This window comes from Dendrobates tinctorius, unplaced genomic scaffold (genome assembly GCF_039654945.1).
Source record: "Dendrobates tinctorius isolate UK_male_01 unplaced genomic scaffold, ASM3965494v1 ptg000171l, whole genome shotgun sequence".
In the NCBI taxonomy this organism is placed as follows: Eukaryota; Metazoa; Chordata; class Amphibia; order Anura; family Dendrobatidae; genus Dendrobates; species Dendrobates tinctorius.
In genome coordinates this window covers 2,098,533-2,125,915 of record NW_027361838.1, presented here as the reverse complement: position 1 = coordinate 2,125,915, position 27,383 = coordinate 2,098,533, and the positions used below count along the sequence as shown (strand labels likewise).

At 44.4% G+C, this 27,383-nt stretch overlaps 1 protein-coding gene across 1 annotated transcript in view; it reads left to right on the top strand.

Moving 5' to 3' along the window:
* The window catches only part of ANKRD29 (ankyrin repeat domain 29), a 97,913-nt gene that overhangs the window by 34,105 nt on the left and 36,425 nt on the right, over positions 1-27,383 (top strand). The window contains exon 5 of the mRNA XM_073550800.1: positions 18,165-18,263. Coding sequence (XP_073406901.1) covers positions 18,165-18,263 — 99 coding nt within the window. The remainder of the gene's footprint in view (positions 1-18,164; positions 18,264-27,383) is intronic.

Here is a 27,383-nt window from a genome sequence, read left to right as displayed (position 1 = left end):
GACCAGTAAGCCGACGGCAGACCTGTAGGTGCCGGGGATGGACCGGCAGAGTTCATCGGACGGACGGGCAACAGGCACTTCTCCTGAAAGAACGGTCCCCACCGGAGTATCTTGCCCGACCGCCAGTCCAGGGTTGGCTCATGAGTCCGTAGCCAAGGGAGGCCTAGAAGAAGCGTGTGAGACATGGTAGACAAGACGAGGAAGGAGATCTTCTCCAGGTGCAGGGCTCTGATCTGCAGCTCGATCTCTTCGGTGGCCTGGGTAACGGTCTCCTGCACGGACGTACCATTGACCGAAACAATCAACCGAGGAGTCTCCAGGGATCTGACAGGAATCCGGTATTTTTTAACCGCCTCGAGTGTGATAAAATTCCCCTCTGCGCCAGAATCCAGAAAAGCCTCCTCAGAATAACGCTTGGCACCGAGATTCAATAATACGGACACAAGCAGGGGGGGAGAGGAATCACGTACACCTAGGGAGGCCTCTCCTATCAACCCTAGGCAGAGAAGTTTCCCGGTTTCATGGAGCAGGAACGGAGGAGGTGAGAGGAGCTCTTCTCTCTGGCTAATTCACGGGCACGTTCCTGAAACCGCAGGTCAATGCGTGTCGCCAGAGAGATCAGATCCTCTAAAGAGGTGGGAGTATCCCGACCTGCCAGTACGTCTTTGATCCGACCGGACAGGCCACGCCAAAAGATCCCTACGAGAGCCTCGTTGTTCCAACCGAGTTCGGAGGCCAAGGTACGAAAACGGATGGCATACTGTCCCACCGGTAGCGTACCCTGATGGAGGTTAAAGAGGGACTCGGTGATAGAGGCCAGCCGACTCGGCTCGTCGAACACCTTGCGGAAGGTGTCCAAAAAGGTGGAAAGCTGAGAGACGAGTGGGTCATTGCACTCCCAGAGGGGGTTCACCCATGCTAACGCCTCCCCCTCTAAGTGTGAAACAATAAAGGCAATTTGGGCGCGCTCAGTGGGATAGTGCTGCGGCAAAAGCTCAAAATGTAACCGGCATTGGTTCAGAAATCCTCGACAAAACTTAGGGTCCCTGCTATATTGGGGTGGCTTGCCGAGGCGCGGCATCGGGTGCGGGACCGAGGCCGACAAATGGGACTCCATGGATTTCAAAAAGGCTATAATCCTGGTCTGACTCTCCCGTAGGAACACCAGTTCCTTTTGGATGGAGGTGGTGGTACCAGCGGGGTCCATGGCCTGATTATACTGTGACGACTCCTGGAGTGGACCCTCTGGGTCGTGACACCAACCCTCCCAGGGCGAGCTGACCTAGTGAAGACCACCCCCAATACAGGGAGTGTCAGGGGCAAGCCCCAGGGGGTGAGGTGCCACGACTGCTGGCACCAGGCGGCCGGCTCACAGGAGACACGAGTGGGTGAATGTGTCTGCAGGAACGTGTAAAGCGTGGACACGGGAACACGTGGTATACAGAGACTTCGTTCGTCCGGGTGTGAGTGAAGCAGGATGTGTGCAAGGAGCACGTCAGAGCACTGAGTCAGGCAGCAGGTGTGCCAGGAGGTGTAACAGAGTACAGGAGCAGGGTGTGTGCCAGAGGGCACAACTGAGCATAAGACAGAGCGCAGGATTGGTACGTGTGCCAGGAGGCACAACAGAGTAAGAGACTGAGTACAGGATCAGAGCATGTCCCAGGAGGCAAAACTGAGTATGAGACAAAGCACAGGGTCCGAGTGTGTGCCAGGAGGCACAACCGAGTACGAGACACAGCACAGAATCAGAGTGTGTGCCAGGAGGCACAACTGAGTATAAGACAGAGTACAGGGTAAGAGCGTGTGCCAGGAGGCACAACCGAGTATGAGACAGAGTACAGGGACAGAGCATGTGCCAGGAGGCACAACTGAGTACGAGACAGAGCACAGGGTCAGAGCATGTGCCAGGAGGCACAACCAAGTACAAAGCAGAGTGCAGATTCAGAGCGTGTGCCAAGAGGCACAACAGAGTGCAAGGCAGGGGACCTGAATACAGCGCACAGCCAGGCAGGGACACGGCAGACCAAGCCAGGAAGCACAACAATAATCAGGCACCTCCCCTAGGGGGGGATCGTCTGATATAGCACATGACTACTACTGGTTCCGGGTCAGGACCTAGCCAGAAAGCACATGACCACTACAGGTTCCGGGTCAGGTCCTCCATTACCATAGAGAGGACCGAGCCCTATACAGCACTGACAGGAGCGCGCAAGCGCAAACGTGACATGTAGGAGGAGACCCGGGGACGAGAGCTGCGCGTGCGCACCGACGGGACCCCGGAGTGACCGCGGCTCCGGAAGAGATGACGTCAGGACCGAGGTCCCGCCCCCAGGTGAGCACGGCGTGACACATATCCATTCAAGATGTTTTCATTTCAGCTGTTTCATTTCTTGTGATTCTCAATTATGTTTAATTTCATTATGCGTTTTATTTACAGAAGTTTTTCACACCTTTCTCACTCTGTGAATGATGACATCAGTAAGGTTATTGCAGTTCACAGACCGGCTCACACAGACGTCACTGAGAACCGCCACCTGTGACCTGTGGTAACCTTAATTATTTCACTGTTCTTCACTGCAGCCACTTTCTCAAGCTACTGTCATTCTGCTCCGATAGCCATGCTAGGCGGTCACGTTACTGATGCCACTGCTCAGCACAGTCTCCGGATGTAGCAGAGTTGGGGGATCATTGTGGGACAGATTTATGGCAGACCACTTTGGATTATTATTTTTTTATATGGTAATAAATTGGTAAAAGAAGGTCGGGGAGTGCTTTTTACAATTAAAAGACTTTTCTCTGTGTGTTTATTACTTTTGACTTTGGGGTTATTAATGGCGTTGTCTGACAGACGCCTCTCCATTACTAACCCTTGGATTTGATGTCTGCGTACATTATACAGCTGACATCAACCTCAAAACCATTACCCCAATAGACAACGCATTAGGGCAAGTTAGAAGAGTCTAAGCTAAGCATCATCTAATGTATGCGCAATTTCTTTGGTGGTTGCGGGCTGTGTTATTATTCTGGGAGGGGGACAATAGCCATGGCCCTCACCGAGCCTATTAAGATCATCTTACAGCTATCTGTTTAGCATTTGCTGGTTATTAAAAATAGGGGGGACCCCACGTCATTGTTTGGGGAGTCCCCCTTTTTAATAACCAGTAAAGGCTACACAGACAGCTGTGAGCTGATATTGATATTCTGGGAACCTTTATGGTTATTGGCCCCTTCCTAGAATAACACCAGCACCCAGCTGTTTGCTTTCCCTCTGCTGGTTAATAAAAACTATAACTATCATCACCGTCACCTGGTCTTGCTGATCGCAGAGAGACCAGGAGAGTATAATAGTTGAAGTCAGCAAGCAGTGGCTGGGAAAAATGTTAACTGTACTGCTTTCCACAGCTGTGTGAGAATTTCATATGGGTACCTGTCATGCAGATCGCATCTATAAGTCATCCGTGTGCTGGTATGCAGCACTCATTTCCTCTGTGGTGCCAAAAAAATAGGACATGTATGCAAGTTTTTCACATGGACACACAGTCCATGTGGAAAACCTGATATCTGCACACTACCATTGAATTTAATGTGTGTGTGTTTGTATCTGAGGTCCTAAAAAAACACACCACATACGGACATAAAAATGGACGTGTGAAGGGGGCCTAATACAACAGCTTCCTTTTAAAAAACTCTACTGCTTTGAACTCCATAGTTAATGTATTATCTTGCCATCCCCCCACGTTATTAAAAATATACCAGTGGGGGAATTAATATGCACTAAACACAACTGTTCTCTTCAACAAGATTATATTACAGAATTAGAAAAAGTTCTTTGTAGATTGAGGGTAAGGGATTACCCGGATTGGACCTTAAACAGAGCCAGTATACTACTAATGGCATAGCAAGAAAAAAGTTATTTACTACACAGCATAGCAAATTTTAAAGAAAAACCTTTAATTCTTCCATCATTTTTTTCTACTCAGTCCGCAATTTCATGTGATCACTACCATTATTAAAAAATATTTTCCTTTATTAAATCAGGATTCAAAACTCCAGAACATTTTGGAGAGTTCCTCCTTTAAATTTGTAGCAAAGAATGCTCCCACGATAAAACATGGCTTTACCTCAAAGGGTTTTTTAAATGTGGCCACACCAGCTGTATTTCTTATAATTTTGCTCAGAAATGTACCAATTTTCATTCATATAGCAATGGACATAGTTTTTCTATAAATGATTTTATTAACTGTAATACATCAAATGTAATTTATCTAATAGAATGTAAGGTTTGCAAAATACAATATATTACAGGTCCCCTAAAATTACCCTTTCAAAGACATATCTCTGACGCCACTAATCCAGTTGCGGTCAATATCTCAGCAGTATCCGGACACTTTTCCAGTGTGCACAAAGGCAACATTTCTGCCCTTAAATTTGCTGTCATCGAAAGAATGTCTACACCTTTTAGGGGAGGAAATTGGAAAAGTAAAATCCTTAATCGAGAATCTTGTTGGATCTTTATGTTGGGAACCAGGGTTCCTTTAGGATTAAATATCAGACATGATCTGATATTAATAATATAAAAACCTCAGTGGCACTCAAGTGTATACAGGGACTCCAGCAGCAAAAGTAGAAAGACACGAGTCACAATAGATGTCAAAGGGAAAGTCTGCATAGATAAATGAATTACTACTGCGCTAAGAGTCACTGGTAACTATTGTCTTACTCAAATGGATTTGCAATCAATAAAAATCAAAGTCCAGAGCACAATAAAAGAACCAGGTTTGAGCAGAAAACAACAATAAGTGACACTAAAAAAGTCATATATATCCCTTAGGATGCTTAATGCCAATTGTAGTGCATGAAACCAAGATTACCTTGTTTCGGTCAATATGTCAGCAGTTTCCGGACACTTTTCCAGTGTGCACAAAGGCAGCATTTCTGCCCTTAAATTTGCTGGCATCGAAAGAATGTCTACACCATGTAGGGGAGGAGATTGGAAAAGTAAAATCCTTAATCGAGAATCTTGTTGGATCTTTATGTTGGGAACCAGAGTTCTTTTAGGATTAAATATCAGACATGATCTGATAATACACTATAACTAAAAATCCATATGTTTATTTATGCTTCATTAATATCATTTTGATGTGTTTTATATGTGGCGCCCCCAGGAGTATGGTCGCCACAGTAGCATTACCTTCCTCCTAGGGAGTGTGATGTCATGCTTGGAAGCAATGGTCTCTCTGTCAGGTAAATTCAACACACAGCACAGTTCCCACTCCACGCCAGCAGAGGGAGCTCTGAACCAAAACTGGGGGAAGAGCTCCTCTCTGGGGGCCAGGAAGGGGAAGTTTAGTTAGTTCGTGTGAGGAGGGCAATATGTGTGGACGTGAGGAGACAAGCTGGAGGACTGAGCAGAGTTCAGGCTTACTTCTAGCTGTAGCGCATGGTCTGGAGTCCGGTCTCCAAGGTTGTATGGATACTGATGTTCCTGCAGCAGAAACCGGAGGAATAGGAAGCTGTAAATGCTCTGTTCCCACATAAGACTTGGAGGCACAACAGCAACGTGCGAGCCAGAAGAAGGAGGCTACAGCTGTCTGCCATACGAGGGAGTTCTAAAAGAGAACAAGCAAGTGGAACTTCAGTGTAACACAGTACTGCAAGTACCTCAGAAAGCACTAGAGAGGAGACTACACAACCCATCTGCATAGAGAGATTCCTAAGTTGCTTCCAAGCTGGCCAGCCTCTGTTCCATCTGTAATCTGGACCCTGGACTGCACTTACAAAGCACAGTAAAGGTAACGGAAACTGCACCCTGTTGTGTCATTGCATTCTTCCTGCAAACCCTCCAGCACTGCTACATCTCTGTGCCAGACACTACACCCTCTTCCTCAACACCTATTACCTCTGCCCTGGGACTACAGCTCCACCTGTGGGGAGCTATTACATCTTGCTGCCTTATACCATCTGTCCCAGAGGATCTGCTTTCAGCATCGGCTTAACCCCTTCATTGCCGATCACCACAGGTGGCGTCACGTATCATCCACTTATAAACTTTAATCAGCCACGCTCAACCCTTTTTACATGGACACCCAGGGCCACGGACCAGGTCACCGCTACTGTGACACTTCCCTCTGAGATACCGGCCCGGTACGAAGTATCCCACTGCCCTGGCTGGCGACCCATATACTTTTAATTTAGTTCAGTATTCATATTGTTATCTGATAGGATTCCAGTAACATGTGATCAGAAATAGAGGGTATATAATGTTGCCGTGTATCCATTTCCTTATGACCATGATTAAGCCTATATGCCGGAAAAAATCTTTCTCTCTTTCTCTAAATGTAGAAAGGACTTCCAGGAGAAGACTGTGTTCGGAGTACAGCACTGGGCACTAGGTGTCTGGTACGAAGCCAGAACTTTACAGTTCAGGTTCGCTCATTTCTACTAGGGGGCTGTTTTTCAACAATTAACCAAGGTCCCTTTATTCCAGTGAATTGAAATCTTAATGTATCAGTATGCCAAAACATTTGAAAAATTGTATGCTTCCAACTTTGTATGAACAGTTTTCTGTTCCATATCTGTTCCCCAATACAAAAAGCAAGATCCATAATGGCATAGTTAGGCAAGTTTGGTGTACAAGAACTTAACTGGTCCTACACAGAGCCCTGACCTCAACTCCATCGTCATTAATGCTCCAATAGGTATAACCTGTAGGTGTCACAATACTATAGTCCATAGTGAAAATTAATGTTCCCAAATAAAGCCACAATATTTTGTAGCACATTCTTATCATATACAGATAGAGATCCATATCTCCCTATAATAATGGTCAGCATGTTTTTGACTGTGGAACGGTAAAAGGCCAATAGACATTGCTAGATGCTGAGAACACCATGGGCTCCTCTTGGGCACTACTTAAGCTGACAAGGAAGCAGCTGTTAAAGATAGTTAAGATTGTAAGGGACAATGTAGTATTGTGCATTTTTTAGGAGATTTTCAAAAAAAGTTTCACTTGTTGGGTTAAAATGTGCTTAAAACAACCTAATAGTAATAACATAAGAGAGATAATAGATTTGAGATATTCCAGAGAGATTACATTAACAGACACCCTTGGGTCTAACTCATAAAACAAATGCTCTTTTACATGCCTCCAAGTAGGACTTTATTGCATTTGTTATATTCTTAATTGCAAACTTCTTTGTGTAACGTAAACTTGTCAGAATCTCTTTGCGTTGTGATCCTGCTTGGACAAGTCTTTAGAGCACGTGGCGTGATGCAGAAAGCCTGTAAAAATAAATAAGAGGCCGCCTTGTTGTACGAGTTGGTAACAAGTCAATATGTTAAGTGTTATGAAAGGAGATGGAATCCTCTTGGTGTTGAATCTGTGCTCAGTGAGAGCCTGGCACCTATTCAGAAAAGTGCTGACTTGGCTCATTGGCACGTTACGGTTTAATGCACACATTTATTTCCGGACAGTAAAAGGGCATCTGAGGCTGGATTTCAGGTACTAGCTTGAAGATATTTACTTCATGCCCAGTGTTTCTTATCCCAGAGAATTGGCTTAATGGAAATTGTTTATTTCTGTTGGAAGGATTGCAATTCAACTACTTTGCAAAGTCCAATATCCTGCAATCAGCATTTAAATCTACAAACTATTGAAAAGAGTGGCTGCCCATGCCAGTAATCATCATTCCCTCATACAGGATGGAAATAAAATAAGTTAAGGGGATTTTCATTATTAAAAGGGCGCTCATCAATTTCTGTCAGGGTGATGTCAACTCTGCTTCTGTTAGCTTCATAGCCATTGCATAGAAAAGTCATGCAGTGAGTAGCAATGGGGGTTTGGGATCCATCCTCATTGCAATGATAAGTTTGGGGTTCCATTGATTGGGCCCCCAGCAATTAGACAATATGGGTCCGATTCATCAAGACCGGCGTTGTTCACACTAGTGTTGATGACGGGATGTGTTGAAGACAGATGTTTCTGTTTCATGACGAGGTGCGCGTACTCTGTACCCTACAACAGAAATTCCACTTCACTCAGGTACTGCAATGAGGTTTCTGGCATTGGGAGCACAACGACTTGTCATAAATTAGACAAACTGTAGCGTCACGGCCCTGCCCCAGGTCTACCCATTTTATCGGAGCTGGGAGAAACTGGCATGAAAACACCACAAATTGCAAAAGTTAGGCACAATTACGAGGTGCATCTAAATTTTGCAACTTTTCAAAGCTTTTATAGCATCATTCTGGGGGGAAAGCTTTGATGAATCGGGTCCTTTTTATGTCTGTCCCATATGCCTGGGATAGATAGTAAATGTCCATTGAGGGAAAACCCACAGTTATGCACATTTTAAAATTTACAACTAAATCTAAATTTGAAGATTAGACACTTTTATCCAGAACTGATATCCTGTGTTAGACTTTCAGTTCCATCGTAAATTAAGTGTACAGACCATCTTCTTGACAGAGGGACCCGTGTGAAAGAAAATTTTTGGGCAGTCCTCTCAAAGACATTTCATTTTACTTTACATTTCGTTTCCAATCCTCACCAATGATAGGGTCTCTACTTTCTGGAAGCATTCTTGTTTACCTTTAGAGTCTTCAAAAACCCCTCCCTGATCTTGTAGTGCTCACAAAGTGGTAGTTGTTTAAACGGATTATTTATAGACCAACCATAAAAAAGATAACAGATTCCTTTCTATGACACGTTGCTAAGATTCAAAGCCCCATGATTATATTAATAAAAAATTTACAAAAGATAAAATGAGAAAAACCCTGCTGTAATTAAATAAATAAAAAGCAAAAGTGCATTGAAGTAATACAGAGTTCTTAGTAATACTGTATTTGATCAAATATAGCATAAAATCCGTCCCACCGTCGACAAGGTGACTCTGTGGTCAGGACGGTCCTACACTGTCTAATATTAAAAACCTTACCTTGTATCAAAGTTGACGTCAGTGTATGAATAAAAAGTGATCCCTGCAGCTCCGCTGTCCCCAAGAGAAAATAGCAGCGGAGCTGCAGGGACCCATCCTGTTTCCTGCCCTCGCTTCCTGTCTCTGACACTGCGCGGCTGGATGACGTCATCATTCAGCGTGGCTGTGCCAGAGAGATGAAGCTGCCGAGACAGTGATGCTTCAGATGCGGGAGAGCGTGCGGAGAGGTGCTGTGTGTGTGTTTTATGTATTTGTGTTGTGTGTGTGTGTATAGAGATGAGTGTTGGTGTGTGTGTGGGTCGCCCTCCCAGGGCTGTGGGGTACTCGGTACCAGGCTGGCGACAGGGGGATGTGTCACAGCAGCAGTGACCCGGTCCGTGGACCTGGGCGCCCAAATCAATGGGGGAATGTAGTTAATGGAACAGTTCGTGACGCCACCTGTGGTGTTCGGCAAGGAAGATGTTAAGCCGACACTGCATGCAGATCCGCTGGGACTGATGGTAGGGTGCAGCAAGGATGTAAAAGCTCCCCACAGGTGAAGCTATAGTCCCAGGGCAGTGTAGAGGTGGTTGGCACGGGGATGTAGCAGTGCCATAAGGGTAGAAAGCAGACAAGACACAGCGGGGTGCAGTTTCTGTACCTTTACTTGATAACTGCAGTCCAGGGTCCTGATTACAGATGGCAACGGAACAGGCTAGCCTGGAAGCAACTCAGGGATTCTCTCTCAGCAGACGGGCTGTGCAGTCTCCTTCCTAGCGCTTGTTTGAATGAAGTACTCCTAGTACTGAGTTACACTGAAGTTCCTCCTGTCAGATGCTCTCAAGAACCTTACTTGCACGGCAGACAGCTGTAGCCTATCACGGGGGCTCCTTTCTCCTGAGTCCCGGCTCTCTATCCAAGCTGCTGTTGTGCCTCAAGTCTTAGATGGGAGTAGGGCATTTACAGCCTCCTACTCCTCTGGTATCTGTTGTAGGACCGTTAGTATCCGTATCACATGGTCCAGGGCTACCAACTCAAGGAGCTGTTTGGTGATGATTGGCTGTAGAGGAGCTCTCTGGCTGTTTCGATCCTTTCTGCGCAGGTTACATTGTCCACACTCCCGGCACCACCTCTCAATAGCTTTCCTCATACCAGCCCAGTAGAACCTCTCCTGGAGCAATGCTTCCAACTTCTTCCATCCAAAGTGTCCAGCTCCATTGTGGTATGCCTCTAGGACCATTGATGCCACTCTCTTTGGGACTACCACCTGCCAGACCAGCTCATGAGTTTGGCATTGATACTCCTCCGACACAGTTTTCCTTCATCTCTCTCAACATACTCTTAGCACATTGATATTGTGTTGGGGGTATAGGTCTGTACCTCTCCTTTATGGGTGGATGGTCTCCAGTGGGGATATGATGTTGAACCCCTTTTGCATGCCCAAAATCTAGTGGGTGTTTGCTGAATACCCGCTCATACTCTTGTGTCACTCGGTAAACCCCATTTTTCAACTCCTACTCCTCTGGTATCTGTTGTAGAACCGTTAGTATCCGTACAACCGTGGAGACCAGGTTCCAGTTCATGCCCTCACTGTGAGGGAGCTCTCCTTTCCTAGCTCAACCTCCAGCTTCTCTCTCCACGTCCGCACATTTCACCCTCCGCAGACTAACTGACCACTCCTTCCTCTTGACCCTCAGAGAGCACTCCTCCCCTTAATCCCGGTTCAGAGTTCCCCCTGCTGGCCTGGAGTGGAACTGTGTTGCATGCATAGATTGACTGCGAGAGAGACCCATCATTGCCTCCAAGCCTGGCATTACCCTCCCCTGGAGGAAGGCAAAGCCACTGTGGCGGCCATACTCCTGGTGATGCGTGCATGCGTACGGAAATACGTTGGAAAGAGGCAGAGGGAGATGGGGACAGGCACACAGATCCTCACTGCACAGGCGCGAGATTCCCAGCACCGCAGTGTGAATACATCATAACACACAGCGGGACGGGATCTGGGGCCTCCGCTACACGCAAGCGCGAGAGCATTACATCATCACCTGATGTATGTTCCCGGGCAGCACGCACGGCGCATGCCCGAGAAATGTTTGCAGAGCCCAGGTGCCGGTCACATAATGAGGAACAGAGGAGGCAGCGCACGGAGGCAAGAGGGGGATGATGGATGGCTGCGAGGCGGTTGAGACAGGGGGAGAAAACATACTTCCATGCTGCAATAGAGGTATGGTGGGCAATTTATGAAAGTCTTTATTTCAGCGTTCCTACGGATAATAAACATAAGAGCCACCTTCACAAAATGCAGCCTTAGTGCTGCTGAAGGTGGCTCTTTTACTTTAATAGGCCCTGTGGGGAGTGACAGGTTCCCTTTAAAACAGAGCAGGAGGGCGGATGATGTTTCCTCCAGTTCATCCGATGAGGAAAAGAGGGAGAGAGACAGTTACCTCCTCTATATAATTCCCACCCTTCTCACAGTAACACACCAGGCACAAACATACTTTGCTCCTTTGTCTTAAAGCAACATCACTCTTAAAATCTACAAACAAAGCTGTAGGAGTTAAAGGTCCATCCCTCCCAAAGTTATGTTCTCCTCCGCTTAGTGCTCCAGTGGTTTCTTTCTCAGAGTTATGCAGGAGCACCTATAAGAGTAGAAAATAGTTGTAGAAATCTCTATTCCATAACTAAAAGGAGATGGGCAGGATTTATAAGGTATAAACCTTAAGGTTCATTTAAGAAGCTACACTAAGTTTTGCAATTTTTCACTACGCTGTACACATTTTCCTTGTGTTTGTCAATGAGGGGATAATCAGAACATATGCATCAATATTTTTACAGTTTTATTGAATTCTAATTTTAATTTATGTCTGCTGTATAAAAATCACATTGTTACTTTACCTGGCGCTACTACCTAATGCTGCCAGGGCTGCAGGAAATTACATTTCCAGAGTAACTTTAGGAATTTTTGGGTGAGTGTTTAGAATTCTGCAGTTTAATGTTGCGTGAACAGTTTCACTTGTAAAAATGAAAAAAAGTGAAAAAGCATTTATGAATTTATGAAACCTCTCACTGCAGCTTGAAAGGCATTTCAAATATAATCCTCCTTCTGCTAAACAGGAAAATAGATAGGGTGTGCATTAAAGCATGTACCCTGAATTATTATACATTTTCATCCAACAAACATTTTTAGGCTTTGTAAAAGTCAGAAATTAGGTTTTTTAGTTTTTGTTCAATGGGAAGATTTCTTCCATCTTAGGAAACATGCAGGAAAGGTTTATCCAATTATTGTCACATTGACATATATTTATCTTCTTGGTACAATTTCAGAGATTATTTAAGATATCTATGATACTGTCTGTCCTCCTTGTCTCTTGTTATTTTGTCTGTCCTTTACTTACTTTATTTATCTCTTCTCTTTTTTTCTTTTCTTCTTTTGGCTGGGCAACTCCAGCACACTGGGAGTCAGGATCAGACTTATAGAAGTGGAGGCACATCTAGAAGAGGGTGGGGCACAAGGGATGGTGGGATCTAGAAGTCAGGATCAGGCTTATATACAGTCATATGTTAAAGTTTGGGCACCCCTATTAATGTTAGCCTTTTTTCTTTATAACAATTTTGGTTTTTGCAACAGCTATTTCAGTTTCATATATCTAATAACTGATGGACTCAGTTATATTTCTGGATTCAAATGAGGTTTATTGTACTAACAGAAAATATGCAATCTGCATTTAAACAAAATTTGACTGGTGCAAAAGAATGGGCACCCTTATCATTTTCTTGATTTGAACACTCCTAACTACTTTTTACTGACTTCCTGAAGCACTAAATTAGTTTTGTAACCTCATTGAGCTTTGAACTTCATAGCCAGGTGTATCAGATCTTGAGAAAAGGTATTTAAGGTGGCCACTTGCAAGTAGTTCTCCTATTTGATTCTCCTATGAAGAGTGGCATCATGGGCTCCTCAAAACAACTCTCAAATGATCTGAAAACAAAGATTATTCAACATAGCTTTTCAGGGGAAGGATACAAAAAGTTGTCTCAGAGATTTAACCTGTCAGTTTCCACTGTGAGGAACATAGTAAGGAAATGGAAGAACACAGGTACAGTTCTTGTTAAGCCCAGAAGTGGCAGGCCAATAAAAATATCAGAAAGACAGAGAAGAAGAATGGTGAGAACAGTCAAGGACAATCCACAGACCACCTCCAAAGACCTGCAGCATCATCTTGCTGCAGATGGTGTCACTGTGCATCGGTCAACAATGCAGCGCACTTTGCACAAGGAGAAGCTGTATGGGAGAGTGATGCGAAAGAAGCCGTTTCTGCAAGCACGCCACAAACAGAGTCGACTGAGGTATGCAAAAGCACATTTGGACAAGCCAGTTACATTTTGGAAGAAGGTCCTGTGGACTGATGAAACAAAGATTGAGTTGTTTGGTCATACAAAAAGGCGTTATGCATGGAGGCTAAAAAACACAGCATTCCAAGAAAAACACTTGCTACCCACAGTAAAATTTGGTGGAGGTTCCATTATGCTTTGGGGCTGTGTGGCCAATGCCGGCACCGGGAATCTTGTTAAAGGTGAGGGTCGCATGGATTCAACTCAGTATCAGCAGATTCTTGACAATAATGTGCAAGAATCAGTGACGAAGTTGAAGTTACGCAGGGGATGGATATTTCAGCAAGACAATGATCCAAAACACCACTCCAAATCTACTCAGGCATTCATGCAGAGGAACAATTACAATGTTCTGGAATGGCCATCCCAGTCCCCAGACCTGAATATCATTGAACATCTGTGGGATGATTTGAAGCGGGCTGTCCATGCTCGGCGACCATCAAACTTAACTGAACTGGAATTGTTTTGTAAACAGGAATGTTCACAGATACCTTCATCCAGGATCCAGGAACTCATTAATAGCTACAGGAAGTGACTAGAGGCTGTTATTTTTGCAAAAGGAGGATCTACAAAATATTAATGTCACTTTTATGTTGAGGTGCCCATTCTTTTGCACCGGTCAAATTTTGTTTAAATGCAGATTGCACATTTTCTGTTAGTACAATAAACCTCATTTGAATCCAGAAATATAACTGAGTCCATCAGTTATTAGATATATGAAACTGAAATAGCTGTTGCAAAAACCAAAATTGTTATAAAGAAAAAAGGTTAACATTAATAGGGGTGCCCAAACTTTAACATATGACTGTAAGTGGAAGCACATCTAGAAAAGGGTGGGGCACAAGGGATGGTGGGGTTTAGGAGTCAAGATCAGGCTTATAGACGTGGAAGCACATCTAGAAGAGGGTGGGGCACAAGGGATGGCGGGGTCTAGGAGTCAGGATCAGGCTTATCGAAATGGAAGCACCTTTAGAATAGGGTGGGGCATAAGGGATGGTGGGGTCTAGGAGTCAGGATCAGTCTTATAGAAGTAGAGGCACATCTAGAAGAGGGTGGGACACAAAGGAAGGCGAGGTCTAGGAGTCAGGATCAGGCTTATAGATGTGGAAGCACATCTAGAAGAGGGTGGGGCACAAGGGATGGCGGAGTTTAGGAGTCAAGATCAGGCTTATAGAAGTGGAAGCACATCTAGAAGAGGGTGGGGCACAAGGAATGGTGGGGTCTAGGAGTCAGGATCAGGCTTATATAAGTGTAAGCACATCTAGAAGAGGGTGGGGCACAAGGGATGGCGGGGTCTAGGAGTCAGGATCAGGCTTATCGAAATGGAAGCACATTTAGAATAGGGTGGGGCATAAGGGATGGTGGGGTCTAGGAGTCAGGATCAGTCTTATAGAAGTAGAGGCACATCTAGAAGAGGGCGGGACACAAAGGAAGGTGAGGTCTAGGAGTCAGGATCAGGCTTATTGAAGTGGAAGCACATCTAGAATTGGGTAGGACACAAGGGATGGCGGGGTCTAGGAGTCAGGATCAGGTTTATAGAAGAGGAATCACATCTAGAAAAGGGTGGGGAACAAGGGATGGTCACGTCTAGGAGTCAGGAGCAGGCTTATAGAAGTGGAAGAACATCAGGTAGAGGGTTCGCACAAAGGTATCCCAGCTATTGGGCACCCCTTACTTACAGGCCCCATACTATCTGTGTGGTCTTCCTCCATTAGAGATAAAACACGGTCCAACCACACATTCTGCATGCCTGATTTCAGAATATTTTTGTAGGTTTTTTTCTTTGTTACATTCAATGGTCTATCATGTTTTTTCTTGTTATATTGTAGCTGATCGTCTCTGGACCATCATATATGTATTAATGTAAATGCTTTATCTTTAGAAAAGTTTTACCTGAGCGCAAATATGATCAACATATTTCCCTTAGCATTTTAACTTGCAGCTGTGACAACCCTTTTCAAAGGAATGTTTTTAAGATTCACATTGGCGGATAGCATGAAAACGTAGCAAACAAAAGTTAAATACCCAAACAAATGGGAACATTTCTACATTTTCATTTATACTTTAAAAGGGTTATCTGGGACTTTAACATTGATGGACTATCCATCAGTGGGGTGTGCGACACCTGACAACTTTCCCAATCAGTTGTTCCTGTTGCTGGTGGTGGAACTGCTCAGTTGCTGAGTTGCACAGCTCCATCAGCGTAATAGTGGCCGCAGCCAGATACTGCACATCCACCTGCTGTGGACTCAAATACTCAGCTGCTGCCACTATACAGATGATGGAGCTGTGCAGTGCCAGGTGTCCCACCCTCACTAATCAAACATCGAAGACTAATCTTAAGAATATCTCATCAACGTTAAAGTCCCAGACAAAACCTTTAATAGACATTCCCTGGAGTCAGTACTTTACTTACAGTTTATGTAGCCCCTCTACATAATAAAGTATTGTGTCCTCTAGCTACCATACAGACATACCCCTTTACCAGCAGCTTAGAAAGCTATTAACCCCATAAAGGTTTCCTTTAATTTATATACCACTGTTGTCCAGCCCCAGGCACATGCCTAGTTTGTCTACATGTTAAATATATTTATTAGTTTTGTGCAGAGTAAATGATCAAGCATACTATCGACATCAGATAAATGAAGCATTTTTCTAATGGATTTTCTCTACTTTGAAAATGACACTTAATTTCATGTTTTACAATTGGATTGAATGCTAATGATTAATAAACTTCTTTTTAAATGTATTCTTTGTACTTCTACACGTTAAGATGTGATCACCAATATTATTATTATTATTATTATTATTATTATCTAATATATAAAGCTCAATGTGTGTGAGTATGTATGTGTGAATGTCCGGGATTGGCATCTGCACTGTCGCAGCTACAGCCACAAAATTTTGCACAGTCACACGTCTGGCCCCCGTGAGCATCATAGGCTATGTTGTGAGGCGAAATTTTACCCCCCGCGTTCCAATTCACCAAACAATTTTGCCCCTAGGTACATAATGGGGAAAAAGTGTATGTATGTATGTGTGTATGTCCGGGATTGGCATCTGCACCGTCGCAGCTACAACCACAAAATTTTGCACAGTTACACGTCTGGACCACGGGAGCGTCATAGGCTATGTTGTGAGGCGAAATTTTAACCCCGCGCGTTCCAATTCACCAAACAATTTTGCCCCTATCTACATAATGGGGAAAAAGTGAAAGGAAAAGTGTTGGAGGCAAATTGACAGCTGCCAGATGTGAACGAGGGGGACTTAAAGAATGAGAGCGATGGCGCCAAAGAGTATATACCGTACAGTTGCTAAGGTGGGGCCCTGACATGGGATACTCACGACACATGGGGATATGAACACACACACAAAATGCGCCACATGCTACCACGTGCTTCAACACATATACCACCCTCAGCACACATTTCACCACACATACACCAACCTCGCCACATAAAAGTCAAAACACAAAAGTCACCACGCTGTCCCAGAGCTGTTTAAAAGATGAAAAACGAGCTGTGATCGGTTGCTATCAGCAACAGTTTTCTTTGTAGACAGTTGTGGTTTATTATTCTTATCATTTCTATGGTTTTATCATCCTTCTGTAAAGCTGGAAATAACACAATTTATTACCGTGCCAACACAGACAACCCTCTGACACAGACTGCAGCGGGAGCTCAGTATCACACAGGATAGGATTAGATACGCGGCTCACCAGTTAGTATCACACAGGATAGGATTAGACACACGGCTGAGCAGTCAGTAACACACATGATAGGATTAGGTACACGGCTCAGCAGTCAGTATCACACAGGATAGGGTTAGATACACGGCTCAGTAGACAGTATCACACAGGATAGGATTAGATACACTGCTCAGCAGTCAGTATCACACAGGATAGGATTAGATACACGGCTGACCAGTCAGTAACACACAATAGGATTAGATTCACAGCTCAGCAGAAAGTATCACACAGGAGAGGATTAGGTACACAGCTCAGCAGACTTTATCACACAGGATAGGATTAGATACACAGCTCAGAAACAGGATGTGCAAAAGGAGAGGACATTTTCATTCCAAGAATTCCACTCATTCCATCTGATTTGTTTTTTGACTTTAAACGCCTCCTGTTTCCAGTTCAACTGCTATTTGCAATGTTCATTAACAATGCTCAGGGACAGTCCTTGAAAGTAGTAGGGATCGATTTAAGTAGTAGGGATCGATTTGCAATCTCCATGCTTTTCTCACGGTCAACTTTACGTGATCTGTTCAAGAGTTGGAACTGCCAAAAATCTATTCATCTTTGCACCGAAAGGAAAAACCAAAAATGTTGTTTATCAAAAGGCTCTTGAATGAGTTGAAAATAAAATACTATCAGTACTTGGGTAATTGTTTAGTTAATTTGTGTTGCAAATCTGTAGTGTTGAGTATATGATGTGAAATGTTTTTATGTGCAATATAATCATTATAATTTGTTATAACTAACCACAGTTGGTTACTATGCCCGGGCAACGCCCGGCTCTTCAGCTAGTTTATTTATATAGCGCCATTAATTCCATCTTGCTGTACATGAGAAGGGGGGTTACATACAAAGTTATAGATATCGTTAACAGTAAACAAATTTACAATGACAGACTGGTACAGAGGGGAGAGGACCCTGTCCTTGCGGACTTACATTAATAATGTGTGCAGTATCTATGGAATAGAAGGCTCTACTAGGGTAGAACCTACTATAACTAAATTCTGTGGAAATCCATTTATTGCAGCAGTAAAAACGGCATGATGTTTATTTGCATAGAAGCCATGGACATAGCCTTGGATAAGGTCTCATTTACCTTTATTTTATCTCCATAGGATGGAGGTACAGCATTACTGACTGCCTGTCAGCATGGACATTGTGGAGCAGCAGAAACCCTGTTAAAAAATGGAGCCAACATTCATGAGCAGCTTTGTGTATGTACTAATGAGCCATTAAGTATCATTATGAAATATTATGAATTATTCTGCTGAGAACACATAGGAGGGATGTCCACCAAGTGCGTTTACATTAAAACATTTTCAGTTACAAATATAGTAAATCAGAACAAATTCATAAAAAATGTTTTCAATTTTACCAATTATGCTTTGAAATAACTATAATTTAAACCGCATAATACCGAATTGATGCAAATATAAAAGTAACATAAGTTCTAGGGAGCAGTCCTCCAGTTAGGCTCACCTTATGAAGTGGACCAACTAAGCCCCAGGTCTGGGTGGGTGCCAGGATCACAGGCGTTGGTGTAGTTGGCAGGATGGCACGTGGGGAGTGAGGATGAGGCAGCCTCTGGAATCTTAGGAGCCGCAGAACAGATAAAGGGAAATCAGCAGGGCAGCACGGGTGAAGTCAGCAGCATAGAAGCAGGTTAACATGGTGTGCACAGGAGGTGGAATCCTGGATCTCATGTGTGTGTCCTAATGGGCCTTAAAGGCCTAGGAAGATGATGTCACTGAGTCACGCCAAGCAACCTAACAAAACCCGATGTGGAGCACAACAGAGGGCAGTGGATCGAGGTGAAGGGTGCAGAGCTGGGAATACCCAGGACAGGTGTGTAAAATACAATGTATGAAATGGGTGGTCCAAGACTTAGAAAACAGATGACCTATCCTTAAAATAGGTTACCTATTGGTGGCGGTCCAACACTGAGTAGCCTCACTGATCAACTGTTTGCAGAATTGACCATTAATATATGAAGTCCACCATACACATTAGACTAATATCGGCTGAACCTGCCATTACCGACAAGTTCAGCTGACAGTCTAATGTGTATGGGGCCGTCGTGCAATTGATTGTCAGGGGAGTTAAGGATCTGGCATGTTCGTTATTAGAGTGACAATGTTTTTGTTCTATAAGGGATAAGCCGAGAGCAGAGATGACTGTCAGCAACTCTCTCATAGAGAGAACAAGAGTGCTTGGAGGAGTGAGAGTTCCTGTGTATAAGAGAGATAACCGAGATAGCGGTCAGCAGAACTATTAGCTGAACCATCCTTCATCTGACAGCCATCTAAAGTTTAAGTTTAAGTCCTAAACAACTCTTTTAATCAAAATTAAAAGGAGATAAGATATATTTGACCTTAAAGATATAGATGTAAATTATAATCTCTTCACTACCAGTATAATTTAAAGCCTAAACCACCCTAACCCTCAATTAAGCCAGAAACTAGTTCTATTTTCTTATGTTTAATCAAACTATTGTAATTATCTTTCTTTTCTGACATTCTTTGAAATCAGAAGTGTGGCCATAACTACCACCAATTCAGTAGCTCCATAAAATAGTTCTAAACATTTAATTTATTTTAGACACACATTTAATTTATTGCCGGTCCTGTCCTACCTGTCAGCTAACTGCTTCAGTCTCCCACTTCTGCAGTCCCCTAGTGCCGTTACCCAATATAGAGGTCCCATTTAACCAAATTGCTAGGGATCTTGTCAGGCCCCTAGTTACAGTAAGTCCACCAGAGCGCACCCCACATAGCCCTCTATATAGTATAATGGGCACCAAATAGCCCTCCATGTAGTATAATGGGCCAGTCATTGCCTTTCATATAGTATAATGCACCGCTCATAGTCCTCCATATAGTATAATACACACACCATAGCCCTTGTGACAGAGTCACTTGCAAAGTACTGGAAGGTAAATATGTATCACTAAGGTTATTAACTTCTGTGATATAAACCAAGCAAAATGCTCCATCACATAAGTGCTGAGAGGCATTAATTGACCATATTAAGGGCTAGATTTATTGAACATTGAAAAGAGGGTGGGAGGCTGGTCACCATATCTCCACCCCATCCCCATAGTCCTCCATATTACTGATTTAAAAAAATTATATAATTACAATATTCACCTCTCTTCCTCTTTCCCATGCTGCTCTGGTCTCTGTACTGAGCGTTCTGAAGCATTGTCTCCACAGCTAGGTACAGCCGGCGCAATGAAGTGACGTCATCAGATCTCAGACACCGATAGAGAATAATTGGGGAGGGAGCGGACGGCTCCCTCTTTCAACATTGCTTTCTACTGTATCGGAATCCAGGAGCTAGCGAATCCAAGATCCCTACCAGCCTCAGTGTAAAAATGTACACTGCTACTGTATTGCAGCAACTGCATATGTAGAAACCAACTCTAAAAGGCCCGTTACACATAGTGATATCGCTAGCAATATCGCTATATCGTCACCGATTTTGTGACGCAGCAGCAATATTGCTAGCGATATCGCTACATGTGATACTTACCTCCGACCGGCTCCCCCGCTGATTATCGCTGATCGCGCGAGAACGTCCTGGACCATTTCTCATCGGGTGCTTCCTACTGGGCTTCCTGTGGCGCCGACGAGCGACGCGTGGACGCGGGCGGGAGGACGTCAGGATCGCCACTTCTGACAGGTAAGTAGTGACCCCCGACCGCTGCTATGTCTCTGGTGAGATCTGCCTGTGTGGCAGCTCACTAGCGACCACTTAGCGATGCACCAGCGATCCATATTGTTGTCGGGATCGCTGGTGCATCGCTAAGTGTAACGGTACCCTAAGACAGCAATGGTGGCCTGTTCCTCTAGCAATAAAGCTAAAAAATAATCAGATAGTAGGAGAATTGTGCAACACAGATAAACCAAGTTAATTGCAGTTTTGCCTCCTTTACCACTGCCTTATTACCTATCTGTAGGTCTATGGAAATTACATGGCTGTGTGCTTGATTTTATGCACCTGTTTGGGGTAGCAGAAACACCTAAACTCAATAATTAGCAGGACTGTCCACATACTATTGGCCATATATTGTGGGTTATGTTTTATCTGTATTATACACTTTAAAAAAAAACGCCTAGCATAAAACCTGGGCATCATTTAGAGATTACTTTCAAAGCCAGCTGTACCCAGGAGTACTGTATGTCTTTCATGTTGGTACAGGATTTATGAGATAAAAATAAAGATATCTGCACGAGTAGGTACAAGGATTAATAGTTAAGTTGGCTGGCTTCTCTTACCTCACCCTTAGCGGATGCATGTTAATATTGCCATTTATTTTACAAGAAATAATTGCTCTGGTTAAGTAAGGTCACACAACTCTCCCTGGGGCAGCTGTTCTGATTGTGGGGAGGAACTGAAATCATACATGGTGTAGATACATCATTCTGCAAGATGAGCTGTAATGTAGGAGTAGCACTTGTAGGAGCTCCATGCAATTTGTACACAACTTTCCCTTCATGACAAGTAACATATTTTAAGTTTCATGTACTGCCAGTACTATAGTGTCGGGGTTGAGAAGCAAGGGTGGTTGCCTTGGAGCCAAAGTCTATGAGGTTGAAAAATTTTGCAACTCTTTCCCTTTGCTTTGTCCCATCTACATATATAATCGCCAATTGGGACTTCCGGCCGCTGTCCCCGAATCCCATAAGGCACCATGCAAGTGACATTCACGTCACCGCTATTCCCTCGCATGCCCAGTAATAGCCACAGCCACATATAGAACAGATATGTTGGAAAGCGCAAACGGTGTGAGACATGTCCGCTGCTCCTGTCAGCACCACTAAGCATACACAGATGTTAATTTCACCGCACTCCCGATGCGATAGAATCGGGCCTATTTCTAGTTGTCATATAACCAGCACTTGTACTACTTGGAACTGTGAGTCCTGACTCAGTACTGCACTTGCAGAGCGCTGCAGATAATGAGTTTGTCATTGGCTGCTGTGCTTTGCATAGGCAGCAGGACAAATGGCAAAGCATACTACAGTATAATGAAGTGAGCTTTGCCATCACGATCATTGCTTTTTCAGAAAACAGCAAGTCATAGCATTTATTACTAAGAGCTGCTATTATTAACGCTTTTTTTTAATCCTAAGGCTATGTTTACATGCAGCATTTTTGCAGCAATTTTTTTTATCTAAATTAAAATTTGCTATCTACCATCTGAGGCTATGAGATTTCAGAAATATCATGCACACGCTTGTTTTTTTTCCTGTCTGAATTTGGGCACTATAGCGTTTTTTTAATCTGCAGCAAGTGAGAAAGTAAAAGCACTGCAAAAAAGCATAGCAATTGTTTTATTAGCATTTTTTAATCATTTTTGGTGGATAAAAAAACTTTATTAAACATGTACTGTAAACAAAGCACACATGTATTCCGCACCCAAATTAACAGGCACAAAAGCAGTGAAAAGCATCGTAAAATAAGATAAAATGGGCATTTTGAACCCAGCGTTGTTACTGCCAAGAGAACAGGTATTGGATGCAGAAAAAAATGCAGCAAAAACGGCTTGTGAAACATAGCATAACTAGAATTAGAGCATGGATTGGATAAGCTGCACAGAAGACTAGTTGGAAAGGTGGGACCCCAGTGGCTTCTCCCCACCAGATGCCAGTGACTGACAGGTCTCTCACTATAATCGCATGGAGGAAGAAACCCGTTACTCAAGGGGATTGGGCAGGGAGAAGCCGCCAGGGACTTATCTGGACAACTAGTCTGTTGTGTACACAAAATAGCAGAGAAGCAGTGTCCTTCTGAGGGGTGTTTTACACTCCTCAACATTAAGGCTGTGTGCCCACGATGCGATTTTTAAGCGTTTTTGCCACGATTTTCGGCGCGAAAACATTTAAAAATCTTGTACAGAACGCACCCTATGCATTCCTATGGCATTCCGCACATGCTGTGCTAATGCTGCGCTTTTTTCCGCGGCGGAATCGCATCGCAGAAAAAATCGCAACATGATCATTCTTTTGTGCGGAATCGCAAAGAATTGCCGCAATTCCACACCCATAGGAATGCATGAGAATCGCTTACTTCCCGCATGTGGCTATGCCCACCATGTGGGAAGTTAAGCGTCTCATGTGCGGTTGGTACCCACGGTGTGGAGGAGAGGAGACTGTCCTCCAGGCCCTGGGTACCATACCCCTGTAAAAAAAAGAATAAAAAATAAAAAATTGGGGTATATTTACCTTCTGATGTCCCGCACTGCATTCCCGGCCTAAGCGTTCCCAGTAATGCCTTGCGGCAAGGTCCTGGAATGACGTAGTCTCGCGTGACTCTAGCGGTCTCGCGAGATCGCTATAGTATCGCGAGACCAACGTCATCACAGGTCTCGCAAGGCATTGCTGGGAACGCTGAGGCCCGGGATGGCAGCGCGGGATGTCGGAAGGTAAATATACCCCGATTTTTTATTTTTTTATCATTTTTAACATTTTATCTTTTACTATTGATGCCGCATAGGCGGCCTCAACAGTAAAAAGCTGGTCACACTTGTCAAACACTATGTTTGACGAGTGTGACCAACCTGTCAATCACATTTCAAGCGATGCATCAAATCGCTTGGAAAGTGCTTGAGAAAATCGCGGCAAAATCACTAACAGAATCGCGGTTAAAATCGCGGTGAAATCGAGCGGAAAAAAACGCGCAATTTCTGGGAAGGAGTTCAGTTTTCATTGTGCGTTTTAAAACGCTACGTGGGCCCATAGCCTAAAACTGCAACACAAAGAAGGAAAAGTTGTGGAATTATGAAAATCACTGCACCAATAGATACAGGTGCTTCTCAAAAAGTTAATTTATTTCAGTTCTTCAATACAAAAAGTGAATCTCATATATTATATAGAGTCATTACAAACAGAGTGATCCATTTTTAAGTGTTTATTTCTGTTAATGTTGATGATTATGGCTTACAGCCAATGAAAACCCAACAGTTTTCAGTAAATTACTGTAGAATACTTTATAACAACAGCTTGAAAAATGATTTTAAAATCCAAAATGTTGGCCTACTGAAATGTATGTTCAGTAAATGCACTCAATACTTGGTCGGGGCTCCTTTTGCATCAATCACTGCATCAACGCGGCGTGGCATGGAGGCGATCAGCCTGTGGCACCACTAAAGGCCCTGTTACACACAGCGAACTCGCTGGCAAGATCGCTGATTTTGTGACACATCAGCGATCTCTCCAGCGAGATCGCTATGTGTGACATCCAGCAGCGACCGGCCTCCCTGCCGGGTATCGCTGATCGTGCTGGATTGTCCTGGGCCGATTTTTCATCGCTGGTCTCCCGCTGGCCAGCGAGCATCGCTGCGTGTGGCAGCGGGAGCCAGCGATGAGCGACGCTGCACTCTGGTTTCCAAGGTAAACATCGGGTTTCTAAGAGCTGCGGGGCTCTTAGAATCCCGATGTTTACCCTAGATACCAGCGTGCACTGCAGGCAGGGCGGGAGGTGAAGGCAGAGCGGCGCACAGACAGACCGGAGTAGCAGATAGCAGATAGCAGAGCTACTCCGGTCTGTCTGTGCGCCGCTCTGCCTCCACCTCCCGCCCTGCCTGTAGTGTACGCTGGTATCTAGGGTAAACATCAGGTTTCTAAGAACCCCGCGGCTCTTAGAAACCCGATGTTTATGTTGGATACCAGCGTGCTCGCTGGTCCTGATCGCTGGAGGGGCTGTCTATGTGACAGCTCACCAGCAATCAGCCTAACATGTCCAGCGATCCCATCCATGTTGGATCATTGGTGGGATCGCTGGGACATCGTTATGTGTAACGGGGCCTTAAGGTGTTATGGAAGCCCATGTTGCTTTGATAGCAGCCTTCAGCTCGTCTGCATTGTTGGGGCTGGTATCTCTCATCTTCCTCTTGACAATACCCCATAGATTCCCTATGTGGTTATGGTCAGGCGAGTTTGCTGGCCAATCAAGCACAGAGAAACTGTTGTTTTTAAACCAGGCATTGGTACTTTTGGCAGTGTGAACAGGTGCCAAGTCCTTCTGGAGAATGAAATTTCCAACTCCAAAAAGCTTGTCGGCAGAGGAAAGCATGAAGTGCTCTAAAATTTCCTGGTAGACGGCTGTGCTGACTTTGGTCTTGATAAAACAAAATGGACCTACAGCAGCAGATGACATGGCTCCCCAAACCATCACTGATTGTGGAAACTTCACACTAGACATCAATCAGCTTGGATTGTGCGCCTCTCCACTCTTCCTCCAAACTCTGGGACCTTGTTTTTCCAAATGAAATGCAAAATTTAATTTAATCTGAAAATAACACCTTGGACCACTTAGCAACAGTCCAGTTCTTTTTCTCCTTGGCCCAGGTAAGATGCTTCTGGCGTTGTCTATTGGTCATGAGTGGCTTGACACAAGGAATGCGACACTTGTAGCCCATGTCCTGGATACGTCTGTGTGTGGTGGCTCTTGAAGCAATGACTTCAGCAACAGTCCATTCCTTGTGAATCTCGCCCAAATTTTCCTTTCACTCAATTTTCCATTAATATGCTTGGATACAGTACTCTGTGAACAGCCAGATTCTTTAGCAATGACTTTTTGTGGCTTATCGTCATTGTGGAGTGTGTCTATGACTGCCTTCTGGACATCTGTCAAGTCAGCAGTCTTCCCCATGATTGTGGAGCCTACTGAAACAGACATAGGCCGGTTTCACATTAGCGCTTTTTAAGCGCACGCACGGCCGGGGGTAGCTCCGCCCCCGAGCCGGCTCTCTGCCCGGCGTGCCCGCCCCTTGCTTGTAGCGCCGCCTACTAGCGGACAGTGGCGCCTGCGATCGGTGCACCCTATCTTTAGCATAGGGTGCGCAGATCGTGCGCAGGCCGTGCGCTACTTGCGCTTTGACCTGCGCTGCGCACTTTTGACGGTGCGCCGTGCGCGCCAAAATCAAACTTTTCGGATTTTGGCGTGCACGGCGCACCGTCAAAAGTGCGCAGCGCAGGTCAAAGCGCAACTAGCGCACGGCCTGCGCACGATCTGCGCACCCTATGCTAAAGATAGGGCGCGCCGATCGCAGGCGCCGCTGTCCGCTAGTAGGTGGCGCTACAAGCAAGGGGCGGGCACGCCGGGCAGAGAGTCGGCTCGGGGGCGGAGCTACCCCCGGCCGTGCGTGCGCTTAAAAAGCGCTAATGTGAAACCGGCCTAAGGGACCTTTTTAAACACTTAGGAAGCCTTTGCATTTGCAGGTGTTTTTTGTTAATTATCCTAATTTACTGAGATAATGACTTTTGGGTTTTCATTGGCTGTAAGCCATAATCATCAACATTAACAGAAATAAACACTTGAAATAAATCACTCTGCTTGTATTTATAGTATATAATATATGAGTTTCACTTTTATTATTGAAGAACTGAAATACATTAACTTTTTGATGATATTCTAATTTTGTGATAAGCACCTGTATGTTATTGAATTGAGCATTGCATTTGAACACTATGTGCAGCAATCCCTGCACTTACATGCCTTGGCTGCTATCAATGAGGATATTAACGGTTTTTCTAAGGATTGTTCGCCATGCTAAAAGCACTTGACCACACAAATCATTAGATCTGCTGAGAACAACTCTCTTTGCGATTGCCAACCAATGTCATCCTAAATGTGCACATTGGGAGACAACACCAGAGACGCTGAAGCCTAAACAGACAAGTCACAGTAGCACAAGCAACATACGACCTCTTGTTGTTGCGTTGAAACTCTGCTCCTAGGACACTTTCACATTCCCTCGTGAAGACCTATTCATGGTGTTACCACTTTTGTCTCCAGACCAAACGCAGAATATTATTGCATCCAAGACAAAAGCGTTACTCATCACTAAAGAAGATAAACTTCCATTCCAGTCTTTATTCCAGTCTTTATTGTCATTTTGCTTGGCACTGTATTAAGCTTAGAAAGCGATTGCATGAGTTCAATGGAACAAGTGCAGATGGACGTCTGAATAATAACGGAATGTCATGCAAATGCCTTCTGATGGTTTGTGTAGACACTGCTTGATGCCTTAAGCTTGACATATGACATCCAATTTCACTTGCTTTGAGAATGGACTATACGCCACTCAAATATGACAAGACATTGTGTGAAAGGTCATGCAGAGGTCTTCACGAGGGAACGTCATACCATTCCTTCTCCCAAAATTATATTGTGGTGGCAAATGTTCAGTAGCCAGACCCCCTCAGTCTTCATTCCAGGTAGACTATCAGCTTGTGTTTACATTGATTTCATGGTGAAACCAGTGGCACGAGCAACTCTCCAAAGTGTCCAAAGAGCCATTTTTAAACATAAGAACGCCAGGCTATATA